Source organism: Echiichthys vipera (genome assembly GCF_963691815.1).
Source record: "Echiichthys vipera genome assembly, chromosome: 4".
NCBI lineage: Eukaryota > Metazoa > Chordata > Actinopteri > Perciformes > Trachinidae > Echiichthys > Echiichthys vipera.
Genome location: NC_139829.1, coordinates 8,988,895 through 9,008,719, shown reverse-complemented (window position 1 = coordinate 9,008,719; position 19,825 = coordinate 8,988,895). Strand labels below are relative to the sequence as shown.

Below are 19,825 nucleotides of genomic sequence, written 5' to 3'. Positions count from 1 at the left end.
TTTGGGGTGCACATTCAGCTGTTTGCCACTGATGGCAACCAAAAGCCAAAAATTGGTTGCCAGTTTCTCAAAATGGTTTCCAATGGCAACCCTGCAAGTGTTTGCGTGGAGCCCTGAATGTCTGTGTGCAACAATCGTTGTCTTTCAGAAATGAGATTGCAATCTTTTAACGATGAATGTTGAGCACAAACTCTACAAATGGGGGTTTGTTTTTTTTACAAAGTCATCCTGTCCACTCGGCGCAGAGATGACTCAGGCACAGTTTGTGCACACGCCACAGATCCTCCTCCCCTTCACGCATGTTACAATATCACAGGCACACGCCTCAAGCTAGGCATACGCTAAATGACGTAAGCAGTTGCTATCTATGAGTGAGTTAGCCAGCCTACCTCCATGTAGCATGTACCCCACGCTGTTTATCGATGAGAGAAGACACAGGCGCGTTCACAGGAATCTGGTGCACGCGCACTGACGAGCACTTGATTGGAGAGAGCGGAGGAGCTCGGTGGTAGTGGGGGAGGGGCGTGAGATTTGTAAACATTCAAAATTTGACCGAGTCAACTAGATCTGCCAGACTTTCGGACTGCAGCTTTAATATGTGAAATATATAAGTCTTCAAATCAATTTAATTTACGGTGATATAAAACAGAGACAATGAGCAAACTCACACATTTGAGAAGCTGGAGCCAATACCTGCTTGCTTAACAAATGCCTGATTATCAAAATCAAAAGGCTTAAAAAACTGCTAAAAAAGAATCTTTAAAAAACGAATAAAATCAGCACATCAGTTAATTGACAAATCAAATTAAGCAGCTTGTTAATTGTAGCAGCCTGTCTAAAATATATATATATATATATATATATATATATATATATATATACTGTATAATGCTGCTACCAGAGCAAAAACAAAAGTCCCATAAGGAGTTTGTTGTGCACTGTCATACCTTTAGGGCTTTGTCCACTTGCTCACATACATGTTTGTTCTCTTTCAGGCTTCTGCTTTCTGTTCTCCTTTGTGTTTCTTGAACACACTTTGGTGTTATAAGACTATTAACATATTTCCAATTTAAAGGGGAATTAAGGCATTTTTCAACCTGGACCATATTTTATTAGGGCATTTTTGAAATTGGTCCAGCATTAAGTGCGAGTGCTGCAGCTGCACACCAGGCTGCAACGGAATCAAACGGGGCCAAAGTGATCGCCACTATACATCCACTTAAATGCTTGTTTTTGTCAGTGAGTGAGAGAGTGTCAGACTCATTTTGTTGTTTTAAATGTATGACTATATTATGGAGAGATGGTGAAGTCTCGTTCTGAAATCTTGTAATGTGACATGTTGCCAGAAGAAAGTGGTGTGACACATGAGTGGGCGAGAGAGAAGCGCTGGAGAGTTTGTTGTGATGAGTAGCTAAAAGAGTTTTAATAAAAACAATGGTTTGCATTTCTGAAACTGTGTCAAAACAATGTGGAGCTATTTCACGCAGACTTCATAGGCTTACGTTCCCTTTGAATACCGACAGGCTGAAGTCGTGGTGAGTTCGGGATCCAACACTCGGGATACAATGAACCTTGCAGATGACGACTGCCAGCCAAAGAGGAGAAGAAATCCTCCCATAGGCACATTTTTCCTGAAGAAAACTGCAGTTCCAAGAACAGAGGCAGGCTAAAACTATTTGCTAAAGTTGATGTGTTGACCTGCATCAGTGGCTACACACAAAGGTATTGCAGGAGACCAATGTGTGTGGAGATACTTATTTATTATTATTATTATATTCAGGAATGCCTTTGCTGCAACGCACCGGTCCAAATTCATCCAATAACACACTTTCACACCTGCTCAACGCCGCCACAGGCTTCTTCTTCTAAGCACTTTGGGCGCTGAGTAATCAGAGGTCGAATGCCTTGCTCAAGGACAACTTGCTGCTGAAAGGGAAGCATGCAATACATGCAAACCTCCTCTGTCTTCTAAAATAAACCAAAATAACCAACCACGTCTATCCAGTACCTCGGCCTACAAATGTTTCTTTCATACTCTGTTTCTCTAAAGTATGTGCGCTTTCCAGCAGCGTAACGTCTTTATTTGACACTGAATCCGGAGGTTAAAGCTTGTTGCTCTGTCGCCTGCTTTCTTCCACTTAAGGTATATCAGCAGATTTGGAAAGATGCTAATCCCCTGTCAACATATGGTCAACTCTTATGTATGTGAGCGTCGGCCGGGGTCGAATACTTGGCCTGCAGCACGTGCACATACACAAAAAACTCATACATGCCTCACGAGTTTGCACAAGGCTGACTCTGGGCGATTCGCAGCCGTCCCTCCTGCTGCCTGGCTGGTGTTTAATTTAAAAAGGGAGGCACGAGGGAGGGAGGAGAGAAAGAATAGAAACAGGGGGGAGGCGGAGGACAAGAGTGAGAGGTGTAAAGCCTGCCGGTGCTCCGGTCAGACCCGTTTTCCCAGATCTGCACTGGTGGTACAGCTTGCCAACATCCTGCACAAACATAAAGCTTTTATTTATCAAAATATGCCATGGGTGGGTCACCTCTGATATTGTATGACAGAAAATCAACTCTGGTCACAGGCTTTTAGCACTTTTTCCCCCTCATGTTTCATATGAGAAAACAACTGTGGAGTGTGCAGGAGAATTTCACCTCTGTGCCTCTGCAGTCAACAAACCTGCTTCAAATGTGAATTATAAGAGCGGGCGCACATTTAATGATGTAAGATGATGAACAAGTGAGTGCTGGTAGACGACAGCAGGCTAAGAAACACTTGCTCAACACTAATTTGTGATTAATGTTCATTCCGAATAGAAAAACACACACAAACTTCCTGAAAAAGCAATTTATGCAGTTATACTAACCTTTTTATGAGAAGCATTTAAAGAGAAACAGTTATTAACAGTTTAAAAGGGGTTTAAATTAAACTAAATGCTTCTTAACACCCTGTAGGAGTCAACTCATTTGTTCAACATTATTATTTGGGGGGTATTCTGCTATGAATATGGTATAACAAAGAACAAAAATAGTTTAATTAATTACTGGCTTTAAACTTAAAGCTTCGGCTTCTTACTACGAGCAAACAAAGAATTATCAGAATTAACAGAATTATTGTTTTTGTCTTTTTATTTATTAAGGTGGCAGTAAAGGAAGGATCTGTTAAGTTCTGTTAAATTGCCTTTTCTGTATTGTTTTTATATATATTTACATTTTGGCCACCAGATTTAGGGGGTTCTTGGTCCCTATATTAACGTGTATCCCGGGGCAACTATTTTGTAAATCGATTATTTAATTAAATGTCTTTTTTCATTTGAAAATGGCAAAGAAATGCTGTTCTCAGGCACACATTGAAATGAGTATATTTTAGTTTTTGACTGATAAAACAAGACATCTGAAGCCTTGGACAATTTTCCCTATTTTCCGACATATTATAATCTGCAGATAAATCGATAATGAAAATAATAAACAAATGAAACAAGAAGACACAGAATATACACTGTACTTTAAAACAGTGTGTAAGAATACAACTTTTACGAGCTTAAAGCTACCTAAAAGGGTCTCTTACTCATTTCTATCTCAGCTTTAAGTTCAACAGGAGTGAGTTCCTGTTTGTGTGTTTTTGCAAAGACACGCGTGGAGGATCTGCGCTGTAGGTGGGTCCAAAGTTCAAGTCGCTTGATTGTGACTCATAAAACAACGTGAGCATGAACTCTGTGTCCCTGCTCAAGTCTCCATCCATCAAACTGACACATATCAAAGCGCTGATGTATCGATGTTATCACAACAGCTCTCTTCGTGACCCTGAGTGGTATTAACTAGGCACATTTTTTCACGGGTAAAGGTAAATAATACAACAGCTAGAAGAGTCTGGAAAGTAAACATCCCTTCACTGTAAAGCAGCTTTTAAAACCAGGAAAACACAAGACCGAAAACCTAAGTCGATATCTAGTCTCGTATCACGATATTCATGTTATGTTAATACATAAATTGGCAAACATCATCAAGTGTAATTCATGACACAAATCAAAAGAGATTAAAAAATGATTTTTTTCTATTATTTATTATTTTATTTTTCATTGCTATAAGCACTGTTCTTCTTGCGTGCCACCTTTTTATGTTTTTAATGTAAAGCACTTTAAGCTAGCATTTTGTGATAACATTTTGTTGTTCTAATTATCTTATAATATATATTGTTAACAAAAATAAGGTCCCATTGTGGTCTACCGGAAGAGGAGGGACTTGACCTCGCTATACTGATTGTACCTAGTGTGTGTGTGTGTGTGTGTGTGTGTGTGTGTGTGTGTGTGTGTGTGTGTGTGTGTGTGTGTGTGTGTGTGTGTGTGTGTGTGTGTGTGTGTGTGTGTGTGTGTGTGTGTGTGTGTGTGTGTTCGTGTGTGTGTGTGTGTGTGTGTGTGTGTGGCTGTGACAAGCCCCTGCAGAGGTCTAGTGAGGAAACACAGTCACAGGTTTGTTAATAACTTATAACAAAACCAGTAGGGGGCCCCTCCTGAAACCACACACACAAACACATTTGTATGTATTGTATTTTATATGCACAGTTCTCTTAGTTTTGTACTGATGTTGATGTAAAGCACTTTGTAACCTGTGTTAAAAAAGCTTTACTGACTATACACCTCCAGAGTATGAGTGTGTGCTACCAGATTCAGTGTTTAGTGATTTGTGACCGTGTGTTTGTCATAAAATGAACCGCTGACTGTTAATGGTTGGTGTCAAAGTGAACAGTTTGTGCAATGACACACACACACACACACACACACACACACACACACACACACACACACACACACACACACACACACACACACACACACACACACACACACACACACACACACACACACACACACACACACACACACACACACACACACACACACACACACACACACACACACACACACACACACACACACACACACACACACACACACACACACACACACACACACACACACACACACACACACACACACACACACACACACACACACACACACACACATCCGTGGTTTGAGGTCAAACATGATTAAGTCCAGAAATATTTCTTATCCTCACAGGACTGACATTTTTCCAGCTCTTGTCCACAACAGGAAGAGTTGCTCACAAATATGTGGTGATGTATTTATCCTGGAATGCAGCAACAGCGATCGACGAGCGCAGACAGAATCAATAATCAGTAATATTTGATCAACTGTTTGACTCCAGCTTCTTTCTCCGTTTCATCTTGTTATAAGTGTAGAAACTTTTGGGATTAGTCACAAAATCAACAGTCTAGCATCATTTTATTACTGAAGACTGAATGCCAATTAATGGATAAAAAAAGAAGATATGCTAAAAAAAAAAGCTGGTGGGCAATAAATAAACCTGAATTTCACCTGGCGAAGGTCCACGTATAAGATTGTATTTTTCTCCAGAAGTCTTCTGTTATTTCACACAATACACATGCAAACAGGAAATCAAAGGAAAGGCGCTCAGTGGAGTTTGGGGGACACCTCTCAAGCTGCCAGTCCACCTCCACACTTGATCCGTACGTGGGACTTCAACCGGTGACCCTGCAGTTCCCAAGCCAAGTCCTTCCAGACTGAGCCACTTGGCGCAACATTCAAACATGTTCTTGCAGATGTTGACAAAGCGACTACAACACTCCTGATTAGATATCTGGTCTGAACATCATTCCCTCATTTGATCCAGGCTTGATCTCTCGCCCATACGTTTCCAGAAGCTGAAACAACAGTGATCTAACTGTGTCTGAGTAGACCAGCCGTGTTCTGGGAGAAAAACAGAGCATCTTTATAGACAAATGAATCACGCTGGGCATAAACAAACAGACTGTCTGCAGACAGTGAGGATCACCAGCAGGAAAACGCACGCAAACATACACATACTATAAAAGGAGGGTAACGAGGACATTGAATTATCTGGATCTGAGATCTTTAGTTCCCATGAAGCTACCGGACTCCCACAAATCAGACATAATGCAAAAAAATATTACAAACTAATATGTAAGTGCAGCCAGCGTTACATTTCCAACAGTGTTGTATGGGAGCATTCATGGTTCCTGTTTAAGAGTCCTCCATTAACTGAAGTATTTTGCTTGCTTCTTTTTGCATTATTAAGCACCTCTCGTTTTTACAGACACACCCTGAACACCTCGACTCAGAACCACAGACTGTATAATAGAGATGAACGTATTTAATGTGACATCACCCGGTGGTTTGTCGACTACCGTTTTTAAGCCAGGAAATTGCATTTTGGCGGTCTTCATCTTGTTTTATGGAAACTGGATGTGACCATATTTGGACAAAAGGGCGGCGCTGGGGAGGAGGGTTAAGTGGCGTCAGGCTATGTTTCGCTGTCATTTCTATTTCGCTGCGCTGAGCTGAGCTACATACTAAAGAGAGAAACTGGCATGTTTTTTAACCAGTTAACGCCACTCATCCGGTGGACTAATGCTGCCGGTTGAAGTGGGAGCTTCAGTCGCTGGCGCCTTTTGCTGCTAGCTAACGTTAGCTTTGTTAGCAAGGTGCAACCGAACCCTGATCGCGCTGAACGCATCCACAATGTTACAATGAACTGGGATGAAGTGAAACCACACTGTGAGAGGGTCAAAGTCCTCAGAAAACAACACAGACAACACCCAAAAACAAGTTCACATCTATTGTAATGGACACAGTGTTGCGTATATGAATTAGTTAGCCTAATGGTAGCCACGCCCAAAATCATCACCTGCTTTATCGTCTATTTTTCTCTAAATGGGTTCATAATTTACTAAATGAACCATAAACTCATTCTGAAAATGTTTACTGAGGTAATAAATCAAGTGAGAAGTAGGGTCATTTTCTCATTGACTTCTATACAAACTGACTAGTTTTTGCAGCCAGTGGTGTCGCCCCTAGCTGGACATTGGAAATAATGCAGGTTTGAGGCACTTCTGCACTGGCATCTGTATTATAGTGTCTATGCCCAGAGCAGAAAAGTCTCCCTCCACACCAAGCTCTTAAATAGACTTTTTAAAATCAATAAATTGTTTTAAAACATCAATTAAAACAATCTCTCTCCCTCTTCACCCTCTAACCATTCTGTTTCTGTCTGTTTCTCCCCTTCCTCTGTTTCCAAATAAGCACTCCTGGAATTTGAGAGTATAATTTTGTTTACAGGACAAATATGAGCGGCACACAAACTCCTTCTCAAGTTTTCTACACACAGGCTAATCCTCGACTCTTCTGAGAAACTAGAAATTAATCATTTATAGAGCAGTCTGCAGTGCATCTGTAATTCTCAAACTAAAAATATGCATCAATGCAGGATCTAATGAAAACAGTCCTTCTGTGTTAAGAACATATCTACACCTGGAACAGCCTGTATCATAATTAACCTTTAACTTAACCTTGTTTTACGTCAATTTGAGATCATTTGACACATTTGACAGACAGCAAAGCGTTCTGAGTAAAGCCAGGATATTAGTCCTTAAAATTAAAGTAAAACCCAGAGGATTTTCTGCAGTCACACTCACTATCAAGACACTGTGCTCTGACTGTATGTTTCAGCTCCGGTGGAAAATTCCCTCCCTGGCATGCTGACACTAAATGCCGCCCTCTCCCAAAAAGGTCTCAGCGGATTATTCCACATGTGGGGGGTCTCTGCAATATCCTCGGCAATATCCGACCTCCCACGGTGAAAATCTCAGCCCGAGAGCGAGCAGCAGGGGGAGAGAGTCGAAATGATCTCCCCCCGGATTACTAATGACTGTTTGGGCACAATGACATAACCCACGTGTGGGAAATAAATGTGTGTGAAAGAGTTGAGATTAAAAACAATGAAGTGTCATTTTTTCCCACACGGAGCAGATAAAGGAGACGTGCTTTGTGAGTTTTGTGTGTTTACTGTGTTTAAGTGTACACAGGGACGCAGAGGTGCTGCAGTTGAAGTGTGTGTGTGTGTGTGTGTGTGTGTGTGTGTGTGTGTGTGTGTGTGTGTGTGTGTGTGTGTGTGTGTGTGTGTGTGTGTGTGTGTGTGTGTGTGTGTGTGTGTGTGTGTGTGTGTGTGTGTGTGTGTGTGTGTGTGTGTATTGACAGATGAATGACAGCAGGCGAGTTTGTTGTCCTTCCTTCCTCCACAAACATCTTCTATAATGGGGATCAATTAGTCGGGAGCATGTCCTTTAGGACCAACAACTGCAGCCTTGCTTCCATGTCTGTCTGTCTGTCGGTCTGAGTGTCCGGGGGTGTTTTGGTGTCTGTCTGAGCGTCTGGGTATCTTTCCATCTGTCTGTCTGTCTGTTCATCTGTCCGTCCGTCCGTCCGTCCAGGTGTCTGTCTGTCCGTCCATCCCGGTTTCTGTCCAGGTGTCTTTCTGTCCGGGTGTCTAATTGTCCGTCTGTCTTTCTGTCCGTCTGTCTGTCCAGGTGTCTTTTTGTCTGTCTGTCCAGGTGTCTTTCTGTCCGTCTGTCTGTCCATCTCTCCAGGTGTCTGTCTTTCTGTCCGTCTGTCTGTCCGTCTGCCTGTCTGTCCGTCTGCCCGTCTGGATGTCTGTATGTCTGTCTTTCCAAGGTTACAGCTGTCTAAAACCTCACTGGTTCTTTCTCTTCTGCCCTTTTCAACCCCCTCCTGCCTTTACTCACTCACACATGCAGTATATGTTAACGTAAAAGGGTGCATGTGTCACATGGGACTGAAAACAGGAGGTAAAGTACTGACTAGAGCTGCGAGTAACGTTAACCTGCAGATTTTTTTGATGGATTAATTTGTCCATAACTTAAGTAAAAGTGTGAAATCCCCTCTATAATTTCTCATAACAGAGTGAAAGATCACCAATAAACTAGAAACAAATGCAGCAGTTTGGGAATCTTTTTTTTAGGTCGAGCACATGACCACTTCTTTCTTTGAGTAACCTTCTGTATGTATTTTAATGTCTTCATTGTTAATCGCTCACCTAATCGCTCGTAAATTTTTAGAGGAAGTTGGGTTCAAATAAAGTTAAAGTTAATATTAATGGTGAACTAGATATCATGACCGATTGCTCTACAAAGAGTATGTGAGCAGGAGCATATCGTACTTTATCCACAACAGGTAATTTTGCATCTTCCATGAAGGACCTACAAACACGTTAAAGCTAGATAAACTCAAAACTCCAAAACGTTAACATCAGCAGTTAACAGCACCTCTTGGAAGATAATTTTGACTCAACTTCATTTTGAATGCTTTAAACACCAACACACTTTGCTCTGTCAACAGTTTCAGGACCCCTGGTGGTGTTGGCGTTCTGCCACAAACTGCAGCGCTAGAGTTTAAGTACAAGGCAGGCCGATCTATGGCGCTAAGCTCCAGATGCACTTGGTGAGGGGATGAGTTGACAGGTGTAGAGAAGAAGAGGGGGAGGTGGAAATAAGGGTCAAAGAAAGAAAGAGGAAGAGTCAGTCCCATAATCCGAGCTGCAGGCTGAAGCAACGAGAATATGACGGTGAGTCAGAGGGCTGTTGTATGCATGTAACTGGTCTTTCAACAGTATTCTGATGGCGGGCTAGGTTATTACTCAAACTTGATTTTCAGGATTGAATTTTGAGGATTACGTAATAGCATGTCCACACTAGAGCCTGATAAACTGCTGCTATGTTTCTTTTGTAACAATATTTTGGGAATCATGCGTCCTCTTTTCTTTGCAACTTTTCCTCCTTTTCTTGCAATCCCTTTTTTTTATTAGACCTCCCCCATACAATACCACATTTAACTATGCAGCTCACATGGATGATACGTTTTTCAAAGGTTAGTAACGATGCATATTTGTATATCTACAGTACATTCCCATGACAACTGGGCAAACTGAAGATCATGTGATGTGATCGATAGCTCCAGAGATACTAAATCGACCCTGTGTTCAGAATGCTTTTTACAGCCACTACTTCCCAAAGTCAAGAATGAACTCTGAAACTCAAATGAGGTGTGCATTTAACATCCAAGGATGTTGATATTTGCACCCTGTAGACAAAACAAAAGTTAAATCTCTCTCTAAAAACAGAGACGGTAACTATTTTCACACATGCAATGCAAACCTTAAAATTATCAAGACATTACTTGGAGGAGCTCTATGTGAGAATACAAATGTCCAAATCAGTTGGATCAGACATTAAATGGACTTTACTGGTGCAAAGTCTGTGTGATGTCCATTTGAGCCCATGTGTGAGAATTCACAGCAAGCGAGTGGGCGTGTTGATGTTGTTTCTCTCATGCAGGGTGAAGAAGAAGAAGGGTGATTTACATGAAGACGCCAAGAAATATGTCTCATTGGAGACACAACAAGATTTTGGAACTTCAGTGTGTAGGGGCCAACGCCAACATCGCCAGACATATTCAGGGAACGAAAAGAAACTCAGCTGTGTATGACCAAATTAAGCCTGTGGTGTAATCCCTTTCATGTCCTGCCTCCTGCACGCTCCACCATCCCTTGCATGCGTGAAAGGGCAGCTCTGAGCACCTGATTCGTCAGATATTGTTCATATGAGACAAATGGCTTATGTAAAAACTAGATATTCTTCTACTTTGCACATGTGTTGGAGTGTACATGAGTGTGTGGGAGGGTGTTTCAATTCTACAAGTCTGTTTTAAAAAAGCCCCCCCAAAAAAAATCTGCATTTGAAGATCAGACAACAGTGTGAGCTGAACTTGCCTTCAGCAACAAGCAGCCTCTGACCCCCATCCTGCTTCACTACCCCTAATTCACTGTGTACCTGCAGGATGAGAACGAAGTAGTCGACGGGTTTGCCCCTCTGGTAGACGTAGTGAAGGGGCGAGCGCTTGTCCCCGTCATTGAACTTGATCTCCTGGATCACGTCGGGGTGGCGCAGGATTCTCAGCAGCACCTTGTCTGAGATCTGAGACGGGCTGAACAGGCTCACCTCTGCAGAAAGAAAGGAGGAAGACTTTTTTACTGCCCCACAACAGAAAAAAGGACCTTATTAAATGCCTGGATGTTTATATCAGTATTAAAAAAATCTAAAGATGACATGATTGTCAGCACAGACAGTGTCAAGTGTCTTCTTACTCTAAACAACTGTGCTAAGATCACTGATGCAAGTGCCTATTAAATCAGTCATTCATGCCTTTGTCTGTGGTCCAACAAGACTAACAATGACATAAACTGGTGCACAAAGCACATGTGATTACAGGAGATCCTCTACTTAACAAAAGGAGCATAACACATTAGGGAATACATTATCCTTTGACAAACAGAATTAATTTGAGGGAAGATCAAGTGATCAAGTAAAATTAAAAAGCAGATCCTGTGTTTTAAGTGACATAAATGGACATTAAATTACTTCCTATCAATAAAAGCTTCCAAATGAGGAACAAGTCTTTGTCAGGCTTATTTAGAAAGTACTACAAAGTACTGGAATATTGAATAATATTCTGGCTTGCTCAGTCTGTGAACGTGCCTCAACAGAGAGGCTCTGCTTGCATGTAGGCCTACATGCTTTATGTGAGCACATCATATGGTACAATGCAAACAAAAGCAAGGAACAGTGATGTACAACATTTTATAGTTTATCAGCACAAATAAGACACATAAATGTATGAGCATTAAATCAAAAACAGAGCAATCCAGGCTGCCTGCAAACGATCGAGTCCTCATCAACAGTGTTTAAAAGTTATCCATCATATAAAGATGAGCACAATAATTGCAGCATGAATCAATAAAAAGCCTAATTTTTCACAGACAAAGATACAGAATCACATCGGTGCCAAATTTGAAGAAAATCCCCCCAGTGGTTCCTGAGATATCATTCTCAGAAAAACGGGACAGAGGGATGGTCGACCTGAAAAGATAACGCCTCAAGCCTCGGATTTTGGACGATTGGTTGGCTTAAAAACATAACTGAAGATGTCACCTTTGTGTGCGAAATCGTAATGAGCACTGTTTATTAATATTACATAGACAAATCTACTGTTTATTTTTTCATAGACAACAAAAAATGTGAAAATAATCATTAGTTGTAGCAAGGGTTCAATGTGAACACCATCCACTGGCCATATGCTGCAAAATATGCAACATACCAGCCAAAAGAAGAATGGTAATCTATTGAGTGGCTGATCAAATTCAAAAATTTACTGCAAAAAAGTTAATTTTGCACCCTGGTTTCAGCACTAAAAAAATCTTTTTATTTTAAATCAGCACCAATACAACTGACAAACAGATGACAAACAGACTTCTAACATTTACAGTGATGCTGATTAATGAGCATCGTCCCTTAAAAAAGCACCAACTGGTCAAATGGATTTGATTTACATGCATTTCTAAACTGTCGCAATTACCAAGCTGTTGCAATCAGAGCTCTACCATAACTGCCTTCGACCCCACCCAAACTGAGAACAAAGAAACAGTCCACCCTGCAAACAAAACCCCAGGCAACACACAGTGAGAGGTGAGGCACACACGACCGATGTTGGAATTCATCATCTAGAAAAGGCAAACAAGCTCCTTTCATTCTGCTTTACATTCAGTCATTCATTCATTCTGTATATATTAAGTCAACAAGTTCAATAGGTTTACTCATTTAAAGAAAGGAAAAAAAGGACTGTGAGCTTCGTCTGTGACTCGGATGAAATGTTCCATGACGTTTCAATGATTTTTAAGGCACACATTTTTATATCTTCTATATCTTTTGTTCCAGCTCCAAAAACTTAGAAAACCAAGCACAAAAGTCCTTAAATGAAAACTTAACATAAAATTAAAAAAACAAAAAACTTAAAAACTAAAACATAAAATTCCCTGATATTTCCTGACTGGAACAAGTCTCTCAAAGATTAATGATACTCCAGATACCCTATACCAAATATAAATGGAAACAGAACAAAACTTAAAAAAAAGCTGGCTAATGTTCACTGATGAATAAAAAAAAGAAAAGGAAAAGACACAGGGAAGCTGTAACTTCCTGGACCTGAAAACAGAAAAATGAAAGATCCCATTCTTGTGTAATGAGCCAGAGAAAGGAAAATGAAACCGTCATCCTGAGAAAGAAAAGAAAAGTCAGCAGACACTGACGTTATGCCTGCAGGGGAATTAAGACTCTGGCCTGCTCCTCCGACACCACAGTGTCTGTGAGACGAGGAAGTGCTACGTCATGCTAGCAGCGGCGGCTAGTGCTAAACTGCTTCTGGCAGAGCTCATCCACTAACGCTCGCTAACCAGACAGATTGCAGCACTTTCTCAAGTGATTTGTAACAGCAGCGAGGCATCACATCCAGCTGGCAAAGGTCCAGTCTTCTCGTGGTGGTCAGCACAGGCAGGCATACTGCTTGGATCTTAAATAGACCTTCAGAGTAAATAAACACATTTAAACCTGGCAAGATGACAGAATCCATCACGTCCTGACATCCCGAGGACATTCACTTTGTGGCTACATATTGAAGACATATGTTCAGTGCTGGAACAAGTATTCAGATTCTTTACTATAGCACTAATACCACACTGGGAAAATACTGCACAACAAGTAAAAGTCCTGCCTTCAAAAACGTACTAAAGTAAAAATACGTATCAGTATCAAGTACTGATTGTGTAGTAAAATGTTTACAATCAGTGTTTTTTTTATTATTCTTCGATGATTGTGGACAAATATTCCTGCTGCATTAATGTGTATGTTGCATTTTCCTGCTTTAAATGTTTAAGGTTGTGCTCATTTTAACTCCTTTACATACTGTAAGGTAGTTTAAGCTACAGAAATGCATCATATTCTACAAGATAGGGGTCATACACCTTTTCCAAGGTCAAATTCAAGCACTTTAAAGGTCCATTTTCGAGCTTTTCCAGCACCTGACAGTTGGGTAAATTACATATTTCTACAAATATATGCATACATACTGTAAATTATTTTACTTTTTTTAATCACGTTGGAAGAGATGGAGAGACATTGTTAGGACCAACTAAAATTGGGGTAATTTGCATTTTCAAGGATTTCAAGCACCTGTACAAACTCTGTTGAAGATCATCATTCCCAGCTGATCCAAAATTATTTTTGGATGTTTTTTTTAAATATTTGATGAAACTGTTTATTCTGGCAGCACAAATAGGCAGTCGATCTGTGAAATTCATGTCACTCTACCTCTCTGTCTGCTCCTAATGTCATCTGCTCGATCCACTGCACCTGACCATCAACCAATCAGAGCAGAGGAGTCTCCGGCGCAGCGATGAAACTGACACTAAGCAGTGCTGATCAATCCTGAATCAATATTTTGTTATTGTGTTGCATATTTCTCACATAAAGTTTGTTAGAAAATTATTTCCGTGTACTTTTATCCGTAGAATAAGAAAGTTTGTCGGACCGGTCGACTGTTTGGCGGGACTTGATTTTGGCTCAACTCGGTCGCAAACTTAAGCAGTACACTAAAATATGTTCCTGAAAAGAATTTATGGGAGAAATAACTTTTTCACCTAATAAAGTAGAGTAAAAAAGTACATTATTTGCCTCTGAGATGTAATGGAGTAGAAGTATAAATCTGCATAAAATGGCAAAACTCAAGTAATGTACCTCAAAATTGTTGTTGTCTTTTCTGTTTTTTTTTGTTTTACGGCCTACACTCGCGGGTTGCGTCCGAAATTGCAAACCATGCACTGCTTACTCACTACGCACACTATCGTTCAACTTACTTTTGTGTGAATACATTTTTCACTTGCCCCGAGAGCTTCCTTTCTGATTGTGAGACTTGTAACTGTTGTAACCTCAGCTCTAACGGCATCGTCGGGCAATGCTTAAACTACTGGAAAAAGGTAAGGAACTAGTTAATTACCTGAGTTTTAATACGTAGAAATGACGAATGAAGTGTTAAAGCGTCTGAACACCCACACAGGTGTTTTCAGTTAATCCGGTTGATTAGACCCTTTTCTCAGGACTGTGTGGGTGTGTCTATTGTGATTGATTGACATCTTTCAGAGTCTCCTGTTAGCATTTTCTCACTTGTTAAGGCGGAACAAAGTACACCTTTATCATTCTTAGTGGTAGACGGACATTTATGACCTCATAAATTCTCATCAAAGCCCCGCCCACCTTCAACCCAAGCAGCCAGAATAACTGAAAACACCGGTGTGACGCTTTAACACTTAATTTGTCATTTCTACATATTAAAAATAAGTTAATTAACTAGGTACTCGGGCGCTTTAATGTTATAGAGCTGCCCTGGTCTCGGTCTGTTTGTCTGGTATGAACGTTGTCGTTACTTCCGCATTGCATTGTGGGATGTTTATGCTGATGTTGTGTTCTGTGTTTGCATACTGTTATATTTCACCAGGAATCCATTACTAATATCTTATACGTCAACTAAAACATCTCACATGAGCTACTGTTTCAGCTACTAGACTACATGTTAGTTTTGAGTTTCAGACCCAAGTTCTGTCTTATTATCGGCTCGTCAGTCATCTGAAAAACACTTTGAACTGCACTAACTACATAAAAGGTGCTATACAAATAAAGTTTGATTGACTGAGTACCTCTAATTTGTACTGAATTACAATGTTTGAGCGAATGACTGCATATGTTCAAATGTACAGTCTGTTTACAAGTTCTAAATGATGTACTGCCTGTAACTCTGTGATGAGTGACAGTTTGTGTGTGTGTGTGTGATCGTGTCAGTCCGTTTCCCCACCTGTAGCCAGGAAGCGATGGGCGGCCAGCAGCAGCTGAGGAGAACACTTCACTTTTGATTCACTCTCGTGTTTGAAGGCGGAGAAGTCTCTCTTATTCTTATTGGGCGCCACTTTTTTCCTGTTGCGGTTATCAGCTGAGAAGTGACACACACACAGCAGAGAAAGTTATTAATAAAACAAGCTGTTAAAAGCTCAAAAGTGTATTAAACTAGCAGAGTACGGCTGTGCTGTAAAATGCTTTTACTGCAGCTAAACAGCATTGCACTTTTGAATGGTAGAGTAATGAAAACAGCCAGCTATGACCGTAAAGAAACACCCGACAAACAAAAAACAAACTCACTGTATTGGTCCGATTCATCCAGAATCTCTGATTTAATTATCTCCTCGATGACGTCTTCGAGGGTGACCAACCCCAACACCTCGTAGAAGGGATCTCCCTCCCCCTCATTGTTCACCTTCTGAACGATGGCCAGGTGAGACTTTCCTAAAAGTGGAACAAAGAGAATCATTAGTGGGATTGTTATCTGATTAATTAATACATTAATCAAAGAACCAGGGTTGCAAGAATGGGACCAAAAGGTTTGCAATTTGTAACAACTTTACAACCATTTGTAACAACAATCAGAGAAGAGAAATATCAGCATCAGGACAATATAAATCAACTCCACTTCCTCCAAAGGGTGAAGCCAAAACCAAAGTATGAGCAGAACTGATTTAGTTGGATGAAAACGTTGTCCTATTGAATAAAAATTAGATTTTTAGGTATTTAATTCACCAGAATACACATCACATAACCAAAAATACACATCCTTTCTGTTTTATCTATAACGTTTCTGGATGTCACAAATATTCAACATAAACACATCTGGAGATACATGGTTTTCACTGGACATGAAAGGAATTTGAAAAGTAACTTAATCTGTCAGACAAATGTAGTGGAGTAAAAGAGTACATTATTTGCCTTTGAGGAATAGCGGAGTAAAAGTATAAAGCTGCATAAAAGGCAAACACTCAAGTACCTCCAAATTGTTAAATTGTTTTTCCGGTTGCGTCCAAAATTGCACGCCATGCACTACTTGTTCACTACGTACATTGTCGTTCAATATACTTTTGTGTGAATAACCTTTGCTGACGCACTGAACCGTAATTACCACGTAGCTTCCCAAGAGGTGGTAACCTCAGCTCCACCATTAGCATTGCCGGACAAGGCTTAAACTACTGGAAAAGGTTAGGAACTAGTTAATGACTGATTTCCATTTCATTCATGATGTTTACGCGGGTCATTTACAGAGTTATCAGAAGTTGTTGCAGCACAATGAGCCCCAATGTCTCAGATTTATTCTTCTTCTGAATAAAACAGCCTACAACATGATGCTCGGTCTGTTCACAATCTTTCAGCACTCCTATTTTAGGAAGTGGGTTGCAAATGAGGGGCGGAACATGTCCGATAAATTTCTAGACACTTTACAAATATGGGAAATAGCCCAAATTGGAAACTTTCCATGTTAACTTTGGGAATTATTTGAAATTAAATGGAAATTTTGGGGTAATTTAAATGAACTGTATTATATCCAAACACAGATATAAACATTATGTTATGTAATAGGCAGACATCCATGCAAAATAATACAATTATTTGTAAGTAGAACTTTATCAAGTTTTGATTTTTTTTATTGAGGAATCAATTATGTCATTGAACAACGCAAACATGAATATTGAGTAAAATATTATTCATCCCCCCGACCGCACTGTTTCCCTGTTTTCAACTGTAGTAAAATAACCAGCCTTTAACTTTCTTAAATTCCAGGTTTATTCCTGTTAATTTGAAAATTCCCAATAATTCCCATGGAAAGTTTCCAACTTTTAAATTCCTGGAATGTTGCAACCCTATTAAGGAATCCCTGATGGTCGTCAAAATACCATTTATTACCGTCTCTTTGCAACCACAGAGACGAGATATGTCATAGCCTCACATGACATGAAGCTGATGTGATTGAGGCACGCCCAACATACAAACCTGGCAGAGCCCCTGCGTTATTACAAACAACCACATCATGACAGATTGCCATCTGACAGCAGCTCCGTTCGAACATTAACCCCTGTGCTTGCACCTCAAATAGCCTGTTAATGTGTACGGGTCGTTACAGTTGGGGTTGGGTCTGGACTTTGGCCACGAGCGTTACTGAACAACACACACACACACCTACAAACACAAAGAGACACACACACACACACACACACACACACAAAGACACACCCTGCAGCTGAACTCATGACAAACTGTTCAAAGTGCAGATGGACGCTGGCTGGCTGCAGACTCGTGTCCAAACAAGCGCAGAGACGATCCCGCCGATGCTATGAATTATTAATGATGCCGCCAAAGTGAAGCACTCAGAGGATATCTGGATAATTTCCTCCCCCTCCACGCAGACAAACGTATGGGAATAATACACATGCATGACAACTGGTTTCAACGAGAACGCTTTGATCACTAAATATAGGAGGAGCGGTCTTCACTGTCAGTCAAAACAGCATCTAAAAAAAGCATCTGTTGCACCACACAGACTTAATATCCTCCCCAAAACCACAAGCTATTGAGTCGTAATGACGCATAAAAGAAGAGGTAGAGAGCACGAAAAACCATTTAAAAAAAGATCCATTGAGTGATTGTTTCCAAAAAGAGGTAAGAAGATCAATGGGATTTACAACAAGCTCATATGAACAACAGCAATAAAAAAGGAGACCACAAGGCTACAAGTGTTTTGTCTTTGTTGTGTGTCCTTGATGCCTGTTTGCCCGCGTGTCCTGGCAGAGTGGGCGCTGCTGGGACACGATGACACACGCAACACATTCTCAGCTCCGACCTTGCTTGGTTTTTACTACGTGAATAGCACAGAGGGACTCTGAGGAATCCGTTTCCCACAAGGCCGGCTTCACTGTGAGAGTCAGTGATGTCACGGCGTGAGATGTTTGTGCGGATGATGTTCTGCATATTTAGGTCTGGAAGGTCTTGAACTTCCTGGAAAACAGTGCATCTTCAGTAATGATCTTGAGGGTGCAATCCCCTTGAGTTTCAGGCCGTCATCATTCACGGTTGGTACATTTACGTAAAAACATACCGAAATGCACTGTAATCCGTGTGAAATGCACATATTCATTACAGTATAAATTATGTCCTGAACAAAGAAGGAAATCAGGTGAAACACCCACGCAACCTTTTCTCTAATCCAAACCAAGTCCTCCTAACCTAACCGTTACCTTCTGTTGCCTAATGTTGTAATCCACTTCAGGTCTGCGTTTCAAAGCATTAAATAAAATATCATCTTTTGTAATAAATCAAACAAACTTGGTGATGAGAATACATTTCAGCATCGTGCGATTTGACACAAGGCAAGGCAAATACCCCCCAGTCACTAAGGGCGCGCTCACACTATCCTCCCGGACCACGACCCGGACTTTAGGGTACTTGTCCCCCCTCCCTCTGCCCCCCGCGCCCCAGCCCCGTTTGTACTCACACTACCAGGGCCTCGGAGAATGCTTCTTGCTGTCCACACGCCATCACGCCGTAACACGTCACACGCATTGATCGCGTGTGTGGCTTTGTTTACAAATCTTTCCATAGACCTCGGAGTTTTTGTGCGTCTTGTCGACTGTTTTTGAATATTTTCATCCGACCAAATCTGCAGTAAACACTCCACCTCCGCATCACACCAACATGAACCTTTCACCGCCACCGTTGTTGTTGTTAAATGTCCGCGCATGGTCCGTCCTTCTTTTTTCTATGTCCGAACAGGCGGACATAACGCTACTGCCGTAGGGCTCGTGCGCGTGCGCACGCTCGTGCTCGTACATGTGCAAACGGCTCCGCTAAAGCCCACCTATTTCAAGCGGGCCGTGGCGGCCCAGCTGGCCCCAGTTGAGCGCGGAGCGGGTGCGCTCACACTACTTAAAGGTACTAGACTTTAGCTGAAAAACCGCTCTTTAAAGGCACTGTTCTTGGCATTCAGAGCAATAATATAGCAGCAAAAAACTAGCAGCTATGTAAAGATATAGTGGAGTAATGGTGTTCTGAGCAGAGAATGGAGTCTCTGTCTCTGTGTGTTGAAATGTTTCTCTGTAACAAATGTCAGGTATTTGCCCACTTTTTTCCAGCGTTTTGATTACATTCATCTCC

The 19,825-nt window shown here is 41.1% G+C and overlaps 1 protein-coding gene across 1 annotated transcript in view; it reads right to left on the bottom strand.

Annotated features, from left to right (window-relative positions):
* Window positions 1–19,825, bottom strand: part of LOC310946493 (metal transporter CNNM4) — a gene marked incomplete at its 5' end in the record, with an annotated part of 48,418 nt that overhangs the window by 12,145 nt on the left and 16,448 nt on the right. The window contains 3 exons of the mRNA XM_083912969.1: window positions 10,745–10,914; window positions 15,651–15,785; window positions 15,992–16,135. Of these exons, the coding sequence (XP_083769095.1) occupies window positions 10,745–10,914; window positions 15,651–15,785; window positions 15,992–16,135 (449 nt within the window). The remainder of the gene's footprint in view (window positions 1–10,744; window positions 10,915–15,650; window positions 15,786–15,991; window positions 16,136–19,825) is intronic.